Source organism: Acipenser ruthenus, chromosome 11, assembly GCF_902713425.1.
Source record: "Acipenser ruthenus chromosome 11, fAciRut3.2 maternal haplotype, whole genome shotgun sequence".
Taxonomy (NCBI): Eukaryota; Metazoa; Chordata; class Actinopteri; order Acipenseriformes; family Acipenseridae; genus Acipenser; species Acipenser ruthenus.
Window position 1 is genome coordinate 34,266,799 of NC_081199.1, and position 19,183 is coordinate 34,285,981.

General features: G+C 35.0%; 2 protein-coding genes across 2 annotated transcripts in view; both read left to right on the forward strand.

Moving 5' to 3' along the window:
• The window catches only part of LOC117426977 (activin receptor type-1C-like), a 30,060-nt gene extending 20,116 nt beyond the window's left edge, over positions 1-9,944 (forward strand). The window contains exons 4-9 of the mRNA XM_034045264.3: positions 876-1,106; positions 1,611-1,778; positions 2,806-2,962; positions 4,138-4,262; positions 4,672-4,802; positions 5,366-9,944. Of these exons, the coding sequence (XP_033901155.2) occupies positions 876-1,106; positions 1,611-1,778; positions 2,806-2,962; positions 4,138-4,262; positions 4,672-4,802; positions 5,366-5,491 (938 nt within the window). The 3' untranslated portion in view covers positions 5,492-9,944. The remainder of the gene's footprint in view (positions 1-875; positions 1,107-1,610; positions 1,779-2,805; positions 2,963-4,137; positions 4,263-4,671; positions 4,803-5,365) is intronic.
• Positions 9,945-11,055: 1,111 nt separating this feature from the next.
• On the forward strand, positions 11,056-18,205 carry LOC117426428 (cytohesin-interacting protein). Its single transcript, XM_034043971.3, has 8 exons — positions 11,056-11,331; positions 12,171-12,220; positions 12,371-12,425; positions 12,673-12,775; positions 12,912-13,005; positions 13,990-14,056; positions 14,837-14,903; positions 15,915-18,205. The coding sequence occupies exons 1-8, from the start codon at positions 11,167-11,169 to the stop codon at positions 16,385-16,387; spliced, it is 1,074 nt and encodes a 357-aa protein (XP_033899862.1). The 5' UTR covers positions 11,056-11,166; the 3' UTR covers positions 16,388-18,205.
• The last annotated feature ends 978 nt before the right edge of the window (positions 18,206-19,183 follow it).

Consider the following 19,183-nt stretch of genomic DNA (forward strand, 5'->3'; position numbering starts at 1 on the left):
GGAAAAGGTTTTGTGGTCAGATGAGACCAAGATAGAGCTTTTTGGCCAAAACTCAAAGCGCTATGTGTGGCGCAAACCTAACACTGCCCATGCCTCAAGACACACCATCCTTACAGTGAAGTATGGTGGTGGCAGCATCATGCTGTGGGGATGCTTCTCATCAGCAGGGACTGGGCATCTTGTTAAAATTGAAGGAAGAATGGATGGAGCAAAATACAGGGAAATACTGCAAGAGAACCTGCTTCAGTCTGCTAAAAAACTGAAGCTTGGGAGGAAATTCACCTTTCAGCAGGACAATGATCCCAAGCACAAGGCCAAAACAACACTGGAGTGGCTCAAGAACAAAAAGGTGAATGTCCTGCAGTGGCCCAGTCAAAGTCCTGATCTCAATCCCATTGAGAATCTGTGGCACTATTTGAAAATTGCGGTCCACAAGCGTTGTCCAACCAACCTGAACAACCTGGAGCAAATCTGCCAAGAAGAATGTGCCAAAATCACTCTGACACTGTGTGCAAAGCTGATACATACTTACCCCAAAAGACTTAAAGCTGTTGTTGCAGCGAAAGGTGGCTCTACCAAATATTAATCTGTGGGGGTTGAATACTTATGCAAGCAAGATATTTCAGTTTTTTATTTTTCTTAAAAATATTTCCCAACATAAAACCAATGTCACCTTACAATAATTGATTTTGAGTTTCAGTGTTTTAAAATAAAATATCAAACAGAACGAAATCTCAATGTACCATTTGTAATTCAGTAATATGAGAGAATTGGTCAGGGGTCTCATACATTTATGACATGTTATCCATCTCTAATTGTATATTAAAGGTTCTAACACTGGTATTTTATATTGACCCCCACCTCCATTTTCTTAGGGTTACCTCTGCTTGTTCAGCGGACGATTGCGAGATCGATTGTTCTCCATGAAACAATTGGAAAAGGACGGTTTGGGGAGGTTTGGCGAGGGAGGTGGAGTGGAGAGGATGTGGCTGTCAAAATCTTCTCCTCTCGTGATGAAAGGTCTTGGTTCAGAGAGGCTGAAATTTACCAAACTATAATGCTACGACATGAACATATCCTGGGGTTCATTGCTGCCGATAACAAAGGTAAAAACTGGAGTGCACTCCCTGAAGTTGTGTATTTGTGTTCAGATACAAACCTTAAGTCCGATACAGATCTTTTACAGAAGCGTTCTCTTTGTGAGTTGGTTACTTTATTTATTGTGTATCCTGTTTTGTGTCTATTTTTTTTTCACTGTGCAGTGCAGCACTCTGTGATGCCTAGTACATACATTTTGTTTCATAAAATCGATTGAATGAAAGAATGAAAAAAAATCCATTTGTGAAAAGTATAACTTAGCTAAGTTTATTTTTAAATTACTAAAGATAGTTTGAAGTGTTGGAAGTTGTTGTATGGTTGATAAGATTAAGCTATTTGTATACAAAGAAGCTAGAATTGGTATAACACATAGATACTGCACTGTGAGTTAAAACATAGTTAGTGGACAATGTGTTACTCTGCATTTCTGGCAAATTGAAATAAGAGCTGAAGTAATTTTGTGCCAAATGATGTTTAAAACCACAAACCATTTGTGAACTTCTGTCTTTTAGATAATGGAACATGGACCCAGCTTTGGCTTGTATCTGAATACCATGAGCATGGCTCATTGTTTGATTATTTAAACTGCCACACTGTGTCTGTGGATGGAGTAATAATATTGGCGCTTTCCATTGCTAGTGGTCTTGCGCATCTTCATATGGAGATAATTGGTACCCAAGGTGAGTTGCAGAACTTCTAGTACAGTTGACTTTATACTTCTTTCGGCTATTTTAAAGTAATATGTCAAATCTTTAGGTCTGTCTTTCTTTGCCATACATGTTTTAAAGCCAGCTTGTCTTTCCTTCAGTGGAGAATCATATGCAGGACAACATGGTTTAACATATTTGCTGTTTGTTCTTACCAGCAATAATTAATTAAGGCCTGTTCAAATGAGAAAATGTGCTGTGCCTAGTCTCTTCAAAGCTAATGGCGGAGCCTAAAACTTTATCATGCTCATATAGGAGGCAGCGTGGTCCAGTGGTTAAAGTCCAAGGCTTGTAACCAGCAGGTCACTGGTTCAAATCCCGCCTCTGCCACTGACTGACTCGCTGTGTGACCCTGAGCAAGTCACTCAACCTCCTTGTGCTCCATCCTGCAATGTCCTATTGTAAGTGACTCTGCATATAATGCACAGTTCACAGCCTATCTCTCTAAAGTGCTTTGTGATGGTGGTCCACTATGAAAGGTGCTATATATAGAGATATTATTATTATTTATGCTGTTAACTCACCAAACACTGATGAAAAGTATTACTATTTTGCACTACTATGCATAGACCATGCATTTTCAACATAATCTTTTTAGGGTTTCAACAAAAAGCAAAGAAGCAATGTTTGTTAATACTTTAAAAACCTAAACTAAGTATGACATAGGCATGTAAACCTCTGAAAGTCCAACTCTAAAATACTAGTGAAAATGTTTTTTGCGCCAGTCGTGTTCTTTGGTGTCAACTGTTTATTATGTTGTATTACTGTATGTACAGTGTAATCTGTTTTAGACATGTGTAATGAGAACAGAATAGAACAATTCTCCATTCCTCCAAATATGTATCTATCATCTCTGATCAAAGCATATCTTTACAGTTTGGTTTTCAGATTTTAGATTTAGATGTGAACAGATTGAACTACTCATGTCATTCTGCTGAGAATGCAGTTACAAAAAACTTAAATGTTTACAGAAATAATTCCCTCTTTCTTTACTTAATAGGAAAACCCGCTATTGCACACAGAGACTTAAAATCTAAAAATATCTTAGTGAAAAAGAGTGGAACTTGTGCTATTGCTGATTTAGGCCTTGCTGTCAAACATGATTCAGTTACAAACATGATTGATATACCTTCAAACCACAGAGTAGGAACAAAGAGGTGAGTGTAATCAATACATTTTGAAACAGTATGTTCCTTAAAGCATAATAGTTGTTTATGTATGTCTTATCTATGTTCATGTTTGTATTTAGGAGTGGGTTTATCTTCATAGCCTGTGCAACAGAAGAATACAATTCTTATGATATTGTTTCCCCTTTAGACAAAAGTCTACTTTACTCATTAGTATACCATGTGATTTACAAACTTAGTCCTATGAACCATATCAACCCACAAGTCCCGCAGACTTTGCCATGCATTATGATATTCTCTGGAGAGTGTTCACCCAGTGCTGTCAGATATTTATATTAAACAAAATGTAGTTTTTACAGCTTGTATTAGAACTATATTTATTCAACTATGATCCATTTTACATAGATATATTTCTTTTTGTTAATGTAATCATCTACGCCACTTCTGAAATCCATTTTTACATAATAAAGGGATCTTTTTGGTCTGAAAGCGTGTATACTTTCAAGTTCTATCTTCTAGATCCCATAAATGGTATCAACTTAATCATTCTTATTAGAAATATTGAGATCCGTTAAGATATAGTACAACTATGGCCAAATGTTTTGCATCACCTAGAATTTTAGGATTGAAACATAATTTAAAAAAAAAACAAAAACAAAAAAAAACTATATGAACATAATTTAGATATTTTAGTTAACATCATGTAATCAAAGAAACTACACAATTATATCACAAAAGTTTACTGGAAGCCATAATAGTAGTACAATATGTCATGTTAGATTTTGAAATGTCACATTTTTCAATTGTTGTCAGTTTTTCATTGAGTATATGGAAAACTACAAAGCGGTATGTAATTCAATAAGTTAACATAACATTATTCAGCAGGTTTCATTTGACTTTATGAAGCAAAAGTTGTTAATTCTATAGGGTGATGCAACTTTCTCTGGTGATAAGAACTGAGAATTGGACAAGAGCAGATCCAGTAGATATTCACACTCAACACTTTAAAAATATAAGTATAGAAAAGAGCAAAGAAATGTTAGCAGTAATAAAGCTAAACCTTTGAATTCAGGTTTTACATTTGATTTATTTCCTGAACTTTGGATTGCAAAATGACATATGCTTTGAGTGCCTGAGTGCAGAAGGCTTTCCAAAAGGATGTGTCATTGTTTACCATCTTACTAAGTGTACTGGCTTTATTTTAGGTACATGGCTCCTGAAATGCTTGACGATAAAATCAATATAAACAACATTGAATCATTTAAACGTGCCGACATCTACTCCCTGGGGCTTGTGTTCTGGGAATTGGTGCGAAGATGCTCCATTAGAGGTAATCAGAAAGACATCATCAAATGAACTCAATGTGATAAACAATAGCCTTTGCAGGCTGGTTAAATGAGATTTGATTCTTTATTTATTCCCATGAGGGGAGTTTTATTTTTAACCTCCAACAGATTTTAGCGTTGAATCTTTCAAAATAATGAGACTGTTGCAGAAAATATAACACATTTCAGAATATCTTTAATGTATGATCCAAGGTGTACGCAGCCCATCTCCACTGAAACAGAGGTCAAATGAGGTCAGGTATCTAAGATATCCCTTTGTATTTTGAATGACAAGCAGAATATATAATGTATTATTACTTCAGACTGATTTATAAAGAAGAAAGCATTTTAAAAGTTTAATGTGATGCAGTTATTTTGCGTAACTCATAAAACAGTCATATGTGTTTTTTCAAGGAATCCATGAAGATTATCAGTTGCCTTACTATGATATGGTGCCTTCTGACCCTTCTATAGAAGACATGAGAAAGGTTGTCTGTGATCAGAAACTGAGACCAAACATTCCCAACCAGTGGCAGAGCTGTGAAGTAAGTCAATCGTTTTATTCAGAAGTACAAATATAAAAACCCAAGGTTCCTGGCTGGATAATATTAGTCAGGGAGAACTGAAATAATATATCCAGTTTTTTTTGCGTAATACCGTATCTTAAATATGATTGAATTTATCAATTCTGTCTTGCAAATCATTTCTCACAAAGTCTTGAAAGTGTGATACTAGCATGAAAAACAATATGTAAACCTTATCGATGATGGTAAACTTGTATCATCATAACCTCTAATAAAGTATGTTAACCAGGGTTGTTTTGGTCAAGCTTTTCTCAGGAAAACCGAGGCATGCCCCTGGCAATCTACTTAGCGAATGTTAGTATGTACGAAGTTTAATCATTATTGCCTAACCAGTCGATGCATATCACATTATAGGGTGCAGGAAATCACACTTTGACAAATGATAAGTAAGGTTTAATAGGGCTGTCATTGTAAAACTGTTTGTTTACTGCCTGTTCTGTTTGTAATGTAATTTCTTATAATTGTCTATCTGTTCACTTGTGCTTGCAATGGATGCTTTTAATCTTTTTTTTTTTGCGTCGTAGTCACTCCGTGTGATGGGTAAAATAATGCGTGAGTGTTGGTATGCCAACGGAGCAGCTCGTCTGACAGGACTACGCATCAAGAAGACCATCTCTCAGCTTACCGTAACTAAGGATTCCAAAGTTTAGACATGCACTTGACTATGTGTATTCAACGTTTGTGCTACCTCATGTATATTTAAGTGCCCCAAGCTGAACATTTTTAAAAACTGCCTTTGCCACATTACTTGGCAACATGGCAGTTTGATTGTAATGTTACTGAGTAACTCACTAGCAAGCCTGATGGCACGAGTAGGTTGTTCACAAAAATCGAAACAGTGTCTAATGGAGGAATTAAAAATCACCATTTATACTGATTAAACATATTTTTGTAAGGATGTGGAGAAACTTGTTATTGTGACAATATATATTTTTATCATTAGTTGTTTGGAAGAACTGCACTCCCTTAAACAAAAATGTTTCAAATTCCAGTAGAATTAGGCCTCAAGGACCAATCTCAGATGGGTTTAAAACACCTTGCCATCATACTAAATACTTTTAAAACTGATAAATAGTACTGTTTATTTGCCCTTGTTAAACATAGTAGTTTTGATGTAAAAATGTACAGGTCTACAGGGATTAAAAAAAGAGTCATTTGCACACTCCCGGCACACACACAGCATGATAAATGTAGAACTCACAAAACAGTTTTGCAATGTAATTAAGGACAACAAATTGCTGGCCAAGCCATTTTCACCATGTTGACCTAAATCAAACAGTTTGCCTCTTAATCACTAAAGTGTCAGAAAAAAAAAACATACCTCTTCCTGCAGTCGTTTTCCCCCAATTAATTAATCTCACCTTTGCAAGACACTATCCATAATAATGAACACAGAACTTTCAATGAATCTCATTTACGCTGTCAAAGCGAAGACCACTTCAACTGCACAATTTGATTAAATGAAGATGATAAGGCACAACACGTTCAGAACTCTCAGTAATTTAATTTAGTGTTTTTAACGTGTTAATGTTGAAATTGATTATAACCCCCCAAATCAGCATCCTATGTCAAAGAATTATTGTAGTACGATTACAAACATGTTTATTGTAATATACTGTACACCCATTTATTTGGGCTGCATTCATTTGAGCTAATTTTGGAATATCCATTTAATAGCTATGTGATAATTGTCTGGTAATTATGCAAGGTACTGTATTCAATGCAACAGTTTTATGTTTGCCCTTCATCTACATTTGTATAAAAAAAATAAGCTGGGGATATAAAGGAGTTTACAGTACGCTATATTGAAGTAACATTTTTACTTGGAAGAATATACAGTATATACCACACAAACACATGCACACGCACACGCGCACGCATGCACGCACGCATGCACGCGCACACACAGAGACACATACACATTTTTTTATGTGATCTTGGGATACAACGTGCAATGCTGTGTGGTCCAGTGGTTAAAGAAAAGGGCATGTAACCAGACTGTCCCCAGTTCAAATCACAGCTCAGCCACTGACTCATTGTGTGACCCTGAGCAAGTCACTTAACCTCCTTGTGCTCCGTCTTTGGGGTGAGATGTAATTGTAAGTGACTCTGCAGCTGATGCATAGTTCACATACCTTAGTCTCTATAAGTTGCATTGGATAAAGGCTTCTGCTAAATAAACAAATAATAATGACACAGATTGTTGGAGGAATCTAATCATCTGATATTCATTGAGAACAGCTAAGGTGATTGTATTAATGTGTATAATAAGTTAAGGCTGGTTACCCTTGATTGACAATATCCTAAGTTAAAATGATCAGTTTAGTTTGCAGATTTTTTAATATTATTATTATTGTTTAACTTACACTGCAGTGTGCAGAAGTGTAAATGATATTCAATGTAAATACATCATGTAAGAAAACAAGATGTATTCTGGTCTTTTTAACTGGACACATCACATGAACTATTCTAGTGACTGGAAATGTGATGATTTAAAACTAGGCCTTTACTTTGCTATGCATTCAGCCTTCCTATACTTTAGGATAAGAGCAGTGCCTGCTGCTAGACCGTATTTCTGTTATTTGAAACTGTGATGGTATTTCATTCCAAAGGCTTTTGCACTATTTAAGATTACATGAAGAATGGAAAAGATGTGACTAAATTATTGTAATCTAATGACCTATAGCTTTAGAATGTCCAAGCAGCATTTACTGATTTAGAAAGTTCGATGTCATGTTCCGTTCCTTGTCATGTTGTTTTTACCTTTCAGTACTTTATTGTATATTATGTCTGTAATACGGAGTTGTAATGAAATATTGTACTTTTCAAAAACACCTCATCTGTGTTGTCCCCAGTGTGAAAAGAAAAGCTCAAAAAGAGGATTCAGTCATGTCTGTTATGGAAGTGGATAATGGCATCACATCAGTGACTTACAGATGTTTTTAATTAGCTTCAGTTTTCTGTAAAGTTGACCCCATTGTGCAAGACAATGTACAACCTCCTGTATTTAACCCTTGCATTCCAGTTTGAGAATATGTGCTCAATAAAAAAGTTAAAAACATAGTATCACTTTTAAAATAAATGTTAATGGTATATATAGATCGAACCTTGACAGGGTTGGAAACCGCATGTATCTTACAGCACTCCAAACTTTTTTTTTTTTTTTTTTAATATGTAAGTAAATACCAATAAATAAACAGTACATCTAATCCTAATATAACATAGGGCAGCAGTGTGGAGTAGTGGTTAGGGCTCTGGACTCTTGACAGGATGGTCGTGGGTTCAATCCCAGGTTGGGGACACTGCTGCTGTAACCTTGAGCAAGATTGCTCCAGTAAAAACCCAGTTGTGTAAATGGGTGATTGTAAGTAAATAAATTGTATTGCTGTATATTCGTTCATTTTACTTTTGAAATGCTGGAGTGTAAGTGTTACTATAGATATAAAAATGGGATGTATACACCTACAGTGTGGACCTGAAATACTCTGAAGCACTGCAGTTAATAAATACATTTGATAGCAAAAGCAGATTATTGCTTTAAGAATAAAAACACACGTGACTGGATTATACCATGTAATCTTTATTGTTTAAATGCTCTGATAAATGTAAAAGTATATATTTTTTTTATTATATTAAAGGGTGGAATCTGTAATTGCTGCTTCAGTTATATATCTTATTTCATGTTTGTGTCAAAAGAGTGCTGTTATACTGTGAACTCTCTTTATCACTAAAAGAAAAAGGTATTACAATATATTTTGCTATGTTACATATCATTGTTTTGATTTTTCTTGTAATGTTTATTGTATGAGATGTTTGTGCAAATTGTATTTTAAGTAAAGTATTTTGTATGTATTTATTTATTTCATTTTTTGTTGTTGTTGTACCAGTTCAGTCCAATATATGATTGATGTTTATATTTTTATGGTCACCTAAATGTTAACTGGAAACTGTCAGGCTTATTAAGATTTATTCCAACTTCATCTTTGAAAGATTAAAGCTATGGGAAGTTGTGTTCTAGCAAAACAAATAAACAAATGCAGAACAAAACAAAAATCTGTGCAAGTCTGGATTGTTAGAGTATGCAATTTTCCCATCACATCTTTTCATCACATAGCCTTTTCTAATGGTATGTGTACCAAATACAATATGAGCAGAGGACATTATTTTATCATTATTATTATTTGTTTATTTAGCAGACGCCTTTATCCAAGGCGACTTACAGAGACTAGGGTGTGTGAACTATGCATCAGCTGCAGAGTTACTTACAATTAAGTCTCACCCGAAAGGCAGAGCACAAGGAGGTTAAGTAACTTGCTCAGGGTCACACAATGAGAATTATAGTTCTGAATCAAGTAATTTATATATAAAAATGAATTTATAGAGTTTCCCTGTCTGACTACTGCTACTGTAGTCATGATATGGGTAGTTGGTAAATGATCTTGCCAGCAAAGCTGTGCTGAGCCTTATACAAGATTACCATTGCTATACTTTACTCATCTGTTTTACCATGCTTTCCTGTGCTTTGTATGTTCACTGTGCTTTTATTATGTTTTACTGCACTACTATGCTTTTGCCATGTGATATTCAAATACAATTTTGAAATGCATGTGAATTCTGAATAAACAACCACTCTAGTGCTGTGTGTTGATCTCTTCAGAGAGAGAGAGAGAGAGAGAGAAATGCACAGTTTTGTGTAAAGGTGTGAAGTCCTGGTAGTTCAGAAAGCTCTGTACCCAGGAGGACATGGTTACAGTATCACTTTTGTACAGGATGCCACCCTGCCTAATTCTGGCTGCAGAAAAGAGGAATCAACCATACCAACTAAAACTTCAAGACTAAAAAGGAAAAAGGATCTGGCTTGCTACAAAATAAGTTGCAACATCATCCATGTACACTGGATAAAAAACTATATATATATATACTTATATATATAGTGTGGAGTAGTGGTTAGGGCTCTGGACTCTTGACCGGAGGGCCATTGGTTCAATCCCAGGTGGGGGACGCTGCTGCTGTACCCTTGAGCAAGGTACTTTGCCTAGATTACTCCAGTAAAAATCTGTATAAATGGGTAATTTTATGTCAAAATAATGTGATATCTGTATAATGTGATATCTTGTAACAATTGTAAGTTGCCCTGGATAAGGGCGTCTGCTAATAAATAAATAATAATAATAATAATAAGAGAGAAAGACTTCTAAAGATATCTTGCAGTTTGGATGTTGGTCTTTTAATATAGGGTGAACAAAAGAGAACTGTAAGTATTGTTTTGAGTCTAATACCATGACAAAACTGATAACATCATATATGAAACGTCTACTGTTGCTGCTTTAACAGAAAGCATCCCATACTCGAAGAGCTTAAACAAGTAACTGGGTTCACCTTGTCCTTATTAGCATACCACATATCCGACCATTGATAGAAAAAATGATAAGGTTTTTTGCTGAAAAACTAAGAATGACTAGAAGAATACACTTCCCAGCCACATATAACACTGCTTTTGTCAGCTTAAAACTCTCTGCATGAATCATTTTAAGCATACAGTAGCCAAAACATTGTTATCTCCTTTAGGGATGCATATCCCTGTCAGCGAATACTAAATACTTTTTTTTTTTTTTTTTTTTTTTTAACATGGGTCAAATGTATTGTATTTTAAAATATGATCTGACCCTTGGAGTTTGTTGTCAAGATTCCTCTGGTAATCCTAGGGTTGAATCTAAATTTTGGTCATCATTTTAGCAGCTTTTAAAAAGTACCAAATAACAAGTGCTATGATGAGACCGCTATGATGCCAAAAACCCTTAGCTATTTTCTTCTAAACTTGTGTTTGTTTTGTTATTTGGTGCTTAAAAATACTAAAAGAGATAGCCGTATTCACGTTAGTCATCGTGTAGTTATCATCGTGTAGTTATTCACTTTTATAAATTACAATTTAATCTCTCTCACAGAATTGCGAATGAGGAAAATAAATGTCCAGAAATGGCTGTGCCACAATTCTTTTTTTTTTTTGTGCCACATTTCTGCTTTCTGACAGACCATAAACCAAAGTCTGCACAAAGAAAATGTTTTATCTAAAAAAGAAACATAAGCCGATTCATTTTCCTTGCCAAAGCAGATGAAAACCTTCACATAAAAGCTTAAAAAAACTCAGTAAGCCCCGATGACCTGCAAAACATGTTCACAGAGCAGTTACGTGGAAACCCACAAAAATCACATGGCTTAGATTTCCGTTTTGACACATTTTGTCTGCGTGCAAAGGAAGGTATGGTTTTACAAGTTAGTAACTCTCGTCAGTTATGCTGATTAGGTATCCACCATTCCCTAAAAAATGACTTTCAGAAGACTAATTAAACAAAACAGCAATGACAATTATATTTTGGGTGACAGGCGTAAAAGTGGTCGATATCCTGCATTTTCAGTCAATAGAGAAACAGACAATAAACGACTTCAGACGCTTGCAACACTTGGGACATTGCCAAGGGGGCGCAAACAGGTGAGCTTTTTACTCCTATAAAAAAGTTAACTTGCTTAATCTACTACGCTACATAAATAATAATAATAAAAAAGAAAACCCCAGAAATTATCCAATTATAGGAGATAACAATTAGCTTTTTTAATTGTACAAATGTTGTATAAAATGTTACCATTTTTTTAAGTCTGTCTAATTTGTTAAAGATTCAAGCTCTGCTTATGATATGATTGTTTATATTTGTATTAAATATTTTTTTTTTTCCAAACATGCGCATGCTTACATTATACCGCTCCCAGTTAACTTACTCCTGATGCTTAGTGAACATATAGGTTATATAAGACATAATGAAGAAGTAGGGAGGCTGCATAAATATTCAACAGATTTCAAAGTACTGTATCTTCTTGTTACACTGTAAAGCCAAAAGTGAAAGTGAAAAATGAACAATGAAACATAAATCTTATTCAAAAGAATACTTTATAGTTTTTTTTAATGATTGTTTGATAATATACATTTAATTTTGATATACTAAAATAAACTTTACAGTGTGAAATATGTAATATTAAGATGTTTTTAAGATTCTGTTGTGTAAGAGATATGTTTAAGTTTTATTAATTTTGTTTTCTTCATGAAAAATTTATAAAAATGCTGCAACTTGTCAAAAGTGTGCATTAGAAATATATAGATGTACTTTGTTTTGCTCTCTTATAATTTCTGTAATCTTTCCAAATTATAAATAAACCCAGTGGACATTTAATATGTATCTTGTTATTGTTAACAGTAGCAGATTAACAGGTAGGCAGTGTGTTAACCTGCACCACTCTAACTAAACCGGGCACCTAATTAAACTGGTCTCCTTTCAGCTGACTCGATGTAGGTCAAACTCGCTGGTGGATTACACTGACTCTCCAAGGTAAATAAAAACTCTTCCTGCCCTATGGATGCAGTAATCAGTTTATGACATGTATTGAACTAATGTTAACTCTAAAAAGAAATGGGATAAGAGGAGTTGGGGAGCATTTCTTTCACCCATAGCTCATTTGTGTTTCTTTTTGTTTCACAGGACAATCATTGTTTTAGAAAAACAAGACAATGAAACGTTTGGATTTGAAATTCAGGTAAGGACATTTCCTAACAAACTGAGAAATCATATTGATTTCTACTTCTGACAGTACAATAGTATATAATTTACAATAATAATAAGTATTATTATTATTATTATTATTATTATTATTATTATTATTATTAGTAGTAGTAGTAGTAGTAGTAGTAGTAGTAGTGGTAGCAGTAGTAGGAGTAGTACCATTAATAATAATTTCACAGAAGTGAGATTCTGTTACTAATGTCATATGTTTTTTTCTGCAGACATATGGTTTACAACATCAGAACAGCAACTCTCTGGAAATGTGTACCTTCATTTGTAAAGTACATGAAGACAGCCCAGCTGAGGCTGCAGGGCTGACAACTGGTAACTAACCCATTTACACTTCCTCTTCCATCTGGCCTTGTGTTGCTTTTCTCATGCATTCTGCTGCCCACACAAGCTGTTTTAGAAAGCAACCTCTGTAGCCACAGCTCACTCTCTTCCTTCCTCTGTTCGGTAGGTGACATTATAGTAAGCATCAACGGCATCAGATCGGAAGGGTTCTCTCACCAGCACACTGTGGACCTGATAAAAGCCTCTAGTAACTGTTTAAGGTATGTATCCCTTTAAAAAAAAACATCTCAGTGGGTAAAACAATGAAGTACGACATTGAAAACATTCACTCCATCCATACAGAATGGCCTGCTTTCTAAATTGTAAGCAATACCCATGCCTTAGTTATAGGTCCAGTTTAACCCTGTAGCACCATTCATTTGGTCTAATATTCTCTCACATATTTATGTACATATAGTTCAAGTACAACACTATATATATATGTATATAAAATTATATGGCAGCAGTGTGGAGTAGTGGTTAGGGCTCTGGACTCTTGACCTGAGGGTCATTGGTTCAATCCCAGGTGGGGGACACTGCTGCTGTACCCTTGAGCAAGGACTTTATCTAGGTTGCTCCAGTAAAAGACCCAACTGTATAAATGGGTAATTGTATGTAAAAAAAATATGTGATATCTTGTAACAATTGTAAGTTGCCCTGGATAAGGGCATCTGCTAAGAAATAAATAATAATAATAATAATAAAAGTATATGTGGTGCTTCCTGGGTTGCAAATAAAAATCTTCATATTCTAATTTAAAGAAAATAAAAAAACCAAAGCAGCAAACAAAAATAATTTCAACACACTTACTGTGTGCTAATAATAGGTAAGGGATGTATATTTAAAACATGGGTTAGCCCTCCTTCAAAGGATAACCATTGCAATGTTTATTTTCTCATATTTCTCAGCTGCTTTAAGAAAGAGCCCCTTGAGACCACATGTATGTGATGTGGGTTCTTGCTTAGGAACTGGGCCACATACTCACTGTATACACACGGTGTAGACGTTGAAAACATTGTAAAAGATCTATACATAAAAAATGACCACCATTTATGATTAGGCACATATGAACATGCAAATTAGATAACGTAATGCGAAGTTTCACTTTGAGCGGGTCACAGGTTTTGTTTGCTGTTCATTACCAATGTGTGTCTCCTCATCTGTGGCTCCTGTTTACAGTCAGTGTGCTTGTGTGCCAATTTCAGGTTGGAGACTATTAATGGAACAGCTGTCAAAAGGATTGAACTTGAAGCCAAGCTGCAGTTCTTACAGGTATCTGCCTTTTATTTAACTTGATTTCAACATTTGATTGTGTTAAATCTTGAAATGACCCTCCAAGAAAGAAAATGGAGACGGATTATGTTTTACATTTTATTTAGTAATACAGTATAGTTTATTCATGTTTTTTTTTGTCTTTCTTATACAGTACTTGTTTTAGGCAGAGTACTTGTTTTAGGTAGAGTAACTGTATAAAACTAACAAGAAACTTTAGTTGAAGAAAGAAGCTTGTATTTTGTTTATATTTACCTGTATAATTTGTCTCATTATCTGCCTTTATCTGGTTTTGAGCTTGTCTGGAAAATCCTTAGTGCCAGGACTGAACAGCTTTCCTCATTTCATTAAAATCATGTGACAATATGAACTTTCAACTGGCAGCCCAGACTATGTACTTTACTTTGATTTAGACAGAACATAGATGGGGCTGGCTGAGGTGAATATATTATCACATGATTAGGAAGGAATGTGAAATTTGATCGGTCCAGGCACTTGGTGGGATTCTCCGTACAAGTTCACAGCAAGTTTAAAACCTGGTAAAGGCAGATTTGAAGAAAAATTATATTGGAGCAACAAAACTTACAGCCAAGGTAACATCTTAAAATAGTATGGGAGAGAAAAAAGGGAACTAAAATGACATTTGAAATGTCTTACTGTTTAATAAACTAAAGCTTTTGGATCATTAAAGAAATGCACAAGAAATGTAGGATGCCGAAAGTTTATCATGAGGCCAGCACATTGAGAAAATGATTAACTCAGCTAACCTTTTGCACACAGCAAACCTTACAAGAGAAATGGGTGGAGTTCCGAAAATTGCTGCTACAAGAACAACGCCTCGCTCAGGGTAAGGCGTATTTCTTCTGTGAACCCACAGAACACATCCTGTCGCATCAGTATGACTTGTGTCCGAAATGTGCTAATGCATGCATATAAGTAATGCAAAGAAAATAGGTGACATGTATTGTAAGAAGGATAGAAATCTATGAGTTATGACTAACTGGAAGCTCCTCTCACTCTGAACTTGATGCGTCCAGTCTTAAGAAAACTTTGTAGCAGAATGTTGGTGTAAGTAGGTGAGAAGTCTGCTGCTTTGGGCTTTTCAATATTTCCTTATTATCTGCACAACCCAACATTGATAGTAATGTGTTGAAATCTTTCTTACAGTAGAAACACACTTTATTTGAAATGATCACTGTTGCGTTCATAATACCTTCATAAAGGCTACATAACACTGTATAATATTCATAACATTCATAATTTAATGTCTTTTTTTCCTTTTTTTTAAATTGACACTATTAACCAAACCCATTTTGCAGCTCCCCTAGCTTCTGTTTACTATTATAAGAGTATCCTCAAATATGATTCAATTACACAATAAGAAATTATTTTCAGGTCTGCCTAAAATAAAATAAAAAACTCCTTACTTGACTATTTACTAAGCATGTATTATTTAGTAGGATCTTCAGAGATACTGTAGTATGGCTTAAATGGGTAGGCCTTCTATACTGCAGCTTTCTTAGCCCATTCCAGTGCACATTAGTGGTCCAACCTAAATAATTTAACTGATGACTAAAGAAACAATTTTAAACAATTGAAAGTTAAATGACCTAACAAGAAAAGATTTTGATGTTTATGAGAAAAAGCAGGAAAACCATTTCTGCTCGCTAGTTTTACAAAAGCTTTTGGTTTTGGAATTTAAATAAAAACAACGTAGAAATGTATTAATTAGCAGAAGCAACTGTAACACGCTAAAGTTCTTTGGACATTGAATTTTAACAGTTAAACATCAAACCCATGTTGCATGTTTATACACCTAAAGAAAGACTCCCACTAATTTGCTTTATCGACTTTGTAGGAAACCTAAATGAATGTAATCCCCAAGACACACTGGAATCCCTTTCATCTCCCACACTGAGTGTTGATGCTGGCAGTGCTACTTTCTCCCCGGCTCTGCGAATCAAGCACAGGTTTTCAAGTGGCAGCAGCTGTAAGAGCCAGCTGAGTGTCATGACAGACGACAGTGATGACCAGCATTATGTGTTTGAGGACTTGGCAACAAGCCCCTGTAGGCGTGGAAGCGTGGATGATGAATGCTTCTTTCCCAGGGACAGTAATGCAATGGGGGAGAAGGCTTCAGTGACCAGAACCAGGAGTATTAGCCTGGCAAGCAGTAACAGTGGGTCAGGGTCACCTTCATGGGTCATGCCGGGTAATGCAGGTTTGTTTGGGACTCTTCCAAGGAAAATGAAACGAGGAAGTGTCAAGAAACGTCTTTTGAAGTTCATCCCAGGTTTAAACCACTCAGTGGAGGAGGAAGAAACCCATTAATGTTACAGTAACTTTTTTTTTTTTTTTAGTGCAACAGTAGAAGCACATGAAGCATTAGGGACAAGAGCATTAAAAGGAAACATTTGTTTAATATGTGTATGTCCTGTTATATTACCAAATATATATATAGCAGCAGTGTGGCGTAGTGGTTAGGGCTCTGGATTCTTGACCAGAGGGTTGTTGGTTCAATCCCAGGTGGGGGACACCGCTGCTGTACCCTTGAGCAAGGTACTTTACCTAGATTACTCCAGTAAAAACCCAACTGTATAAATGGGTAATTGTATGTAAAAATAATGGGATATCTTGTAACAATTATAAGTTGCCCTGGAGAAGGGTGTCTGCTAAGAAATAAATAATAATATATACATGCAAAAGTATATGATTGAAATACTTTAGGAATGAAAAGGAAAGCAAATATTTCTGCTTTGAAGGCTTGGCTGTCTGAACTTGCAAAAACAATATAAATGTCTTGAGTTACCAATGTTGCAGTTATGGAGCCTGATAGGGTGTCCCTTTTTTGTGCATTTAAACTGAGTAAAAGAGTTAAGAAACAACTTTTTTAATGCATTAAATCCTGTTTCTACTACAAAAACATTTTATTTACTACTTAAACTTTTGAGCAGTTTAAATGAAAGTTATATTAATGCCTAATATGACATTTGATTCATGACACATTGATCATTTGTCTTCTGATGTATGGGTCTTAAGACTGAAGAATGATTCCAATGTTGTGGTCTCTGGGACAATACAAGTTGAATGGAAGGGCGCAGACTTGGAAGGTAATGTAGTCAGATGTCAGCCAGTGTGATCAAATAATACCGTTCACACAGGAAGGGAGGGGTAACTGAAATGTAGCATATGTCCATTAGTAGACTAGCATTGTAGCACATCAGCAACAGCACATTTTAAGCAAAGCATGTTTTTATTGCTACAAGTATTTAATTTAGTTTAACATTTGTGCTACTAATGTTGTATTCTGTACTGTATGCCGCTTTCTGTTAAACACTGCTAACAGATTACATTACTGCACCTAGAACTTTCTCTGGACAAAAACATTTTATAACCAGGAAAATGGCTCTGTATTTCTAACTGCTTTTCTAACAGATGGTAATTAAAAACAGTAGCTGTTAAGAAGTTCTACATTAAGGGAGACAATACATTTATGTAGTTTGTATGTTAAAAAAAGAAAAAGCTAATTATGTTTTTTTTTTGTGGTGGGTTTTGAAATCTAGTAACATTCAGCTGTAATTACAAAATATCTGCCTACAAATATCTGTATTTTGTAATAAACAGGTAGTTATGCTGTAAACTACATAGCTAAATGTGTAAATACTGTGATATTATAGTTTAATAAAGAGACACTTAATGTAAAAAGTTACCTGAAATGCCAGTTTTAAAGAGCAACATTTACTGATATACAGTTTTATAGTTTAACAATTAGAATGAAAAACAGCACCTTGACTGCTTTAATGACTGTGACCACAAAAAATATGAGCAACGTCCTGAACCTGATTAAAAACAGGATGTGGGTGTTTAAAAAGGTGCATACAGGGTTTCATAGTTTTTTTTCCGAAACCAAGTTGTGTCTTTAACAATCTTTAGATGCATATTTTATAATGTAAACTGTCGTCTAGTATGTATACTTGTGTCCAAGGAATTCATCTGTAAAATAGTAAATGTTTCTGAAATGTACTATGCATTTTTAAATTTTATTTCAGTTACCACAAATTATTATGATATAAATAATTATGTACATTTTACAGAAACAAATCTGGTGGTGCAAACTTTAAGCACATGGTAAACTCTTGCCTAGGCCATCATTAAAAAATTAACACTTTATGCTAACTGACATTAATTACATTGTAAGTACACTATAAAGTTACATGAGTAATTGCAGATAATTAATAGTAGCATTACAAAATGTAAATAGTGTAAATGTGTTTTGTTTATTCTGAGGTCATCTCTTCTGAAATTGACATTTGTTTTCAATGTCAAGTTATAGCTCCTGACAAGGCCACAGTGCACGACACGGCCAGAGTATTATGAAAACAGCAATGCAGTGTTTTTGGTAAGAGGATGTCAACTGTGAATTAGAAAATGAGTCAGATCTGAAACAGAATCAGTCATCTGCCCTGAAATGCTTGTAATCACTCAGGAAATCTGAAACGGTTAATATTTACATGTGCGTTTTTTCTTTGCAAGGCTTACCGGCACATCGCTTTGCATTGCTGATGAAATGAATAAGCATGTACCAAGAAAATGTAGCCGTAAGGATTTTTCAAATACTTATCTATACAGTCAGCACTCAAATATCCGACCATATGACATTTTGACTTCAGCAACAGTTAAAAGAGTGTGACACATATCTGATTATTTCATTTTGGCCTGTTCCAACTCTTGTCCATTTTTCAGGGAACACAAAAAAGATACAATATCAAAAATACATAGCTGAAAGGACTGTGGTTTAAAATAGTAGGCTTCCATTTAGCAGTGCTGTAGTTGGTTTTGTTGGTAAAGTACTATATTTTCAACAGAAGAAGTATTTTAATTCAGAATATGATTCTAAAAATATCACTTGCCAAAAGAGTGGACACATGGACTGTAATACAGTACATACATATTGTAGCAGTATGTAAAATTCCCCATTAATGACCCATGCACAGAACTGCGTAAAACATAAAAGGCAAAGCAATTGAGCAAAATATTAAAAAAACAGTTTCCAGAATTAAAACAGTATACAAAGTCTGTATTCAAAATTGCAGAATATAGTGCTCGATAAGGCCCTAATGTCACAGT

Coding starts and splice junctions, on each gene's coding strand:
- LOC117426428 (XM_034043971.3), top strand. CDS start 11,167: ATGACTTTCAGAAGACTAATTAAACAAAACAGCAATGACAATTATATT. Junction 12,426..12,672: donor CGTTTGGATTTGAAATTCAG/GTAAGGACATTT, acceptor TTTTTTCTGCAG/ACATATGGTTTACAACATCA. Junction 14,904..15,914: donor AGAACAACGCCTCGCTCAGG/GTAAGGCGTATT, acceptor TCGACTTTGTAG/GAAACCTAAATGAATGTAAT.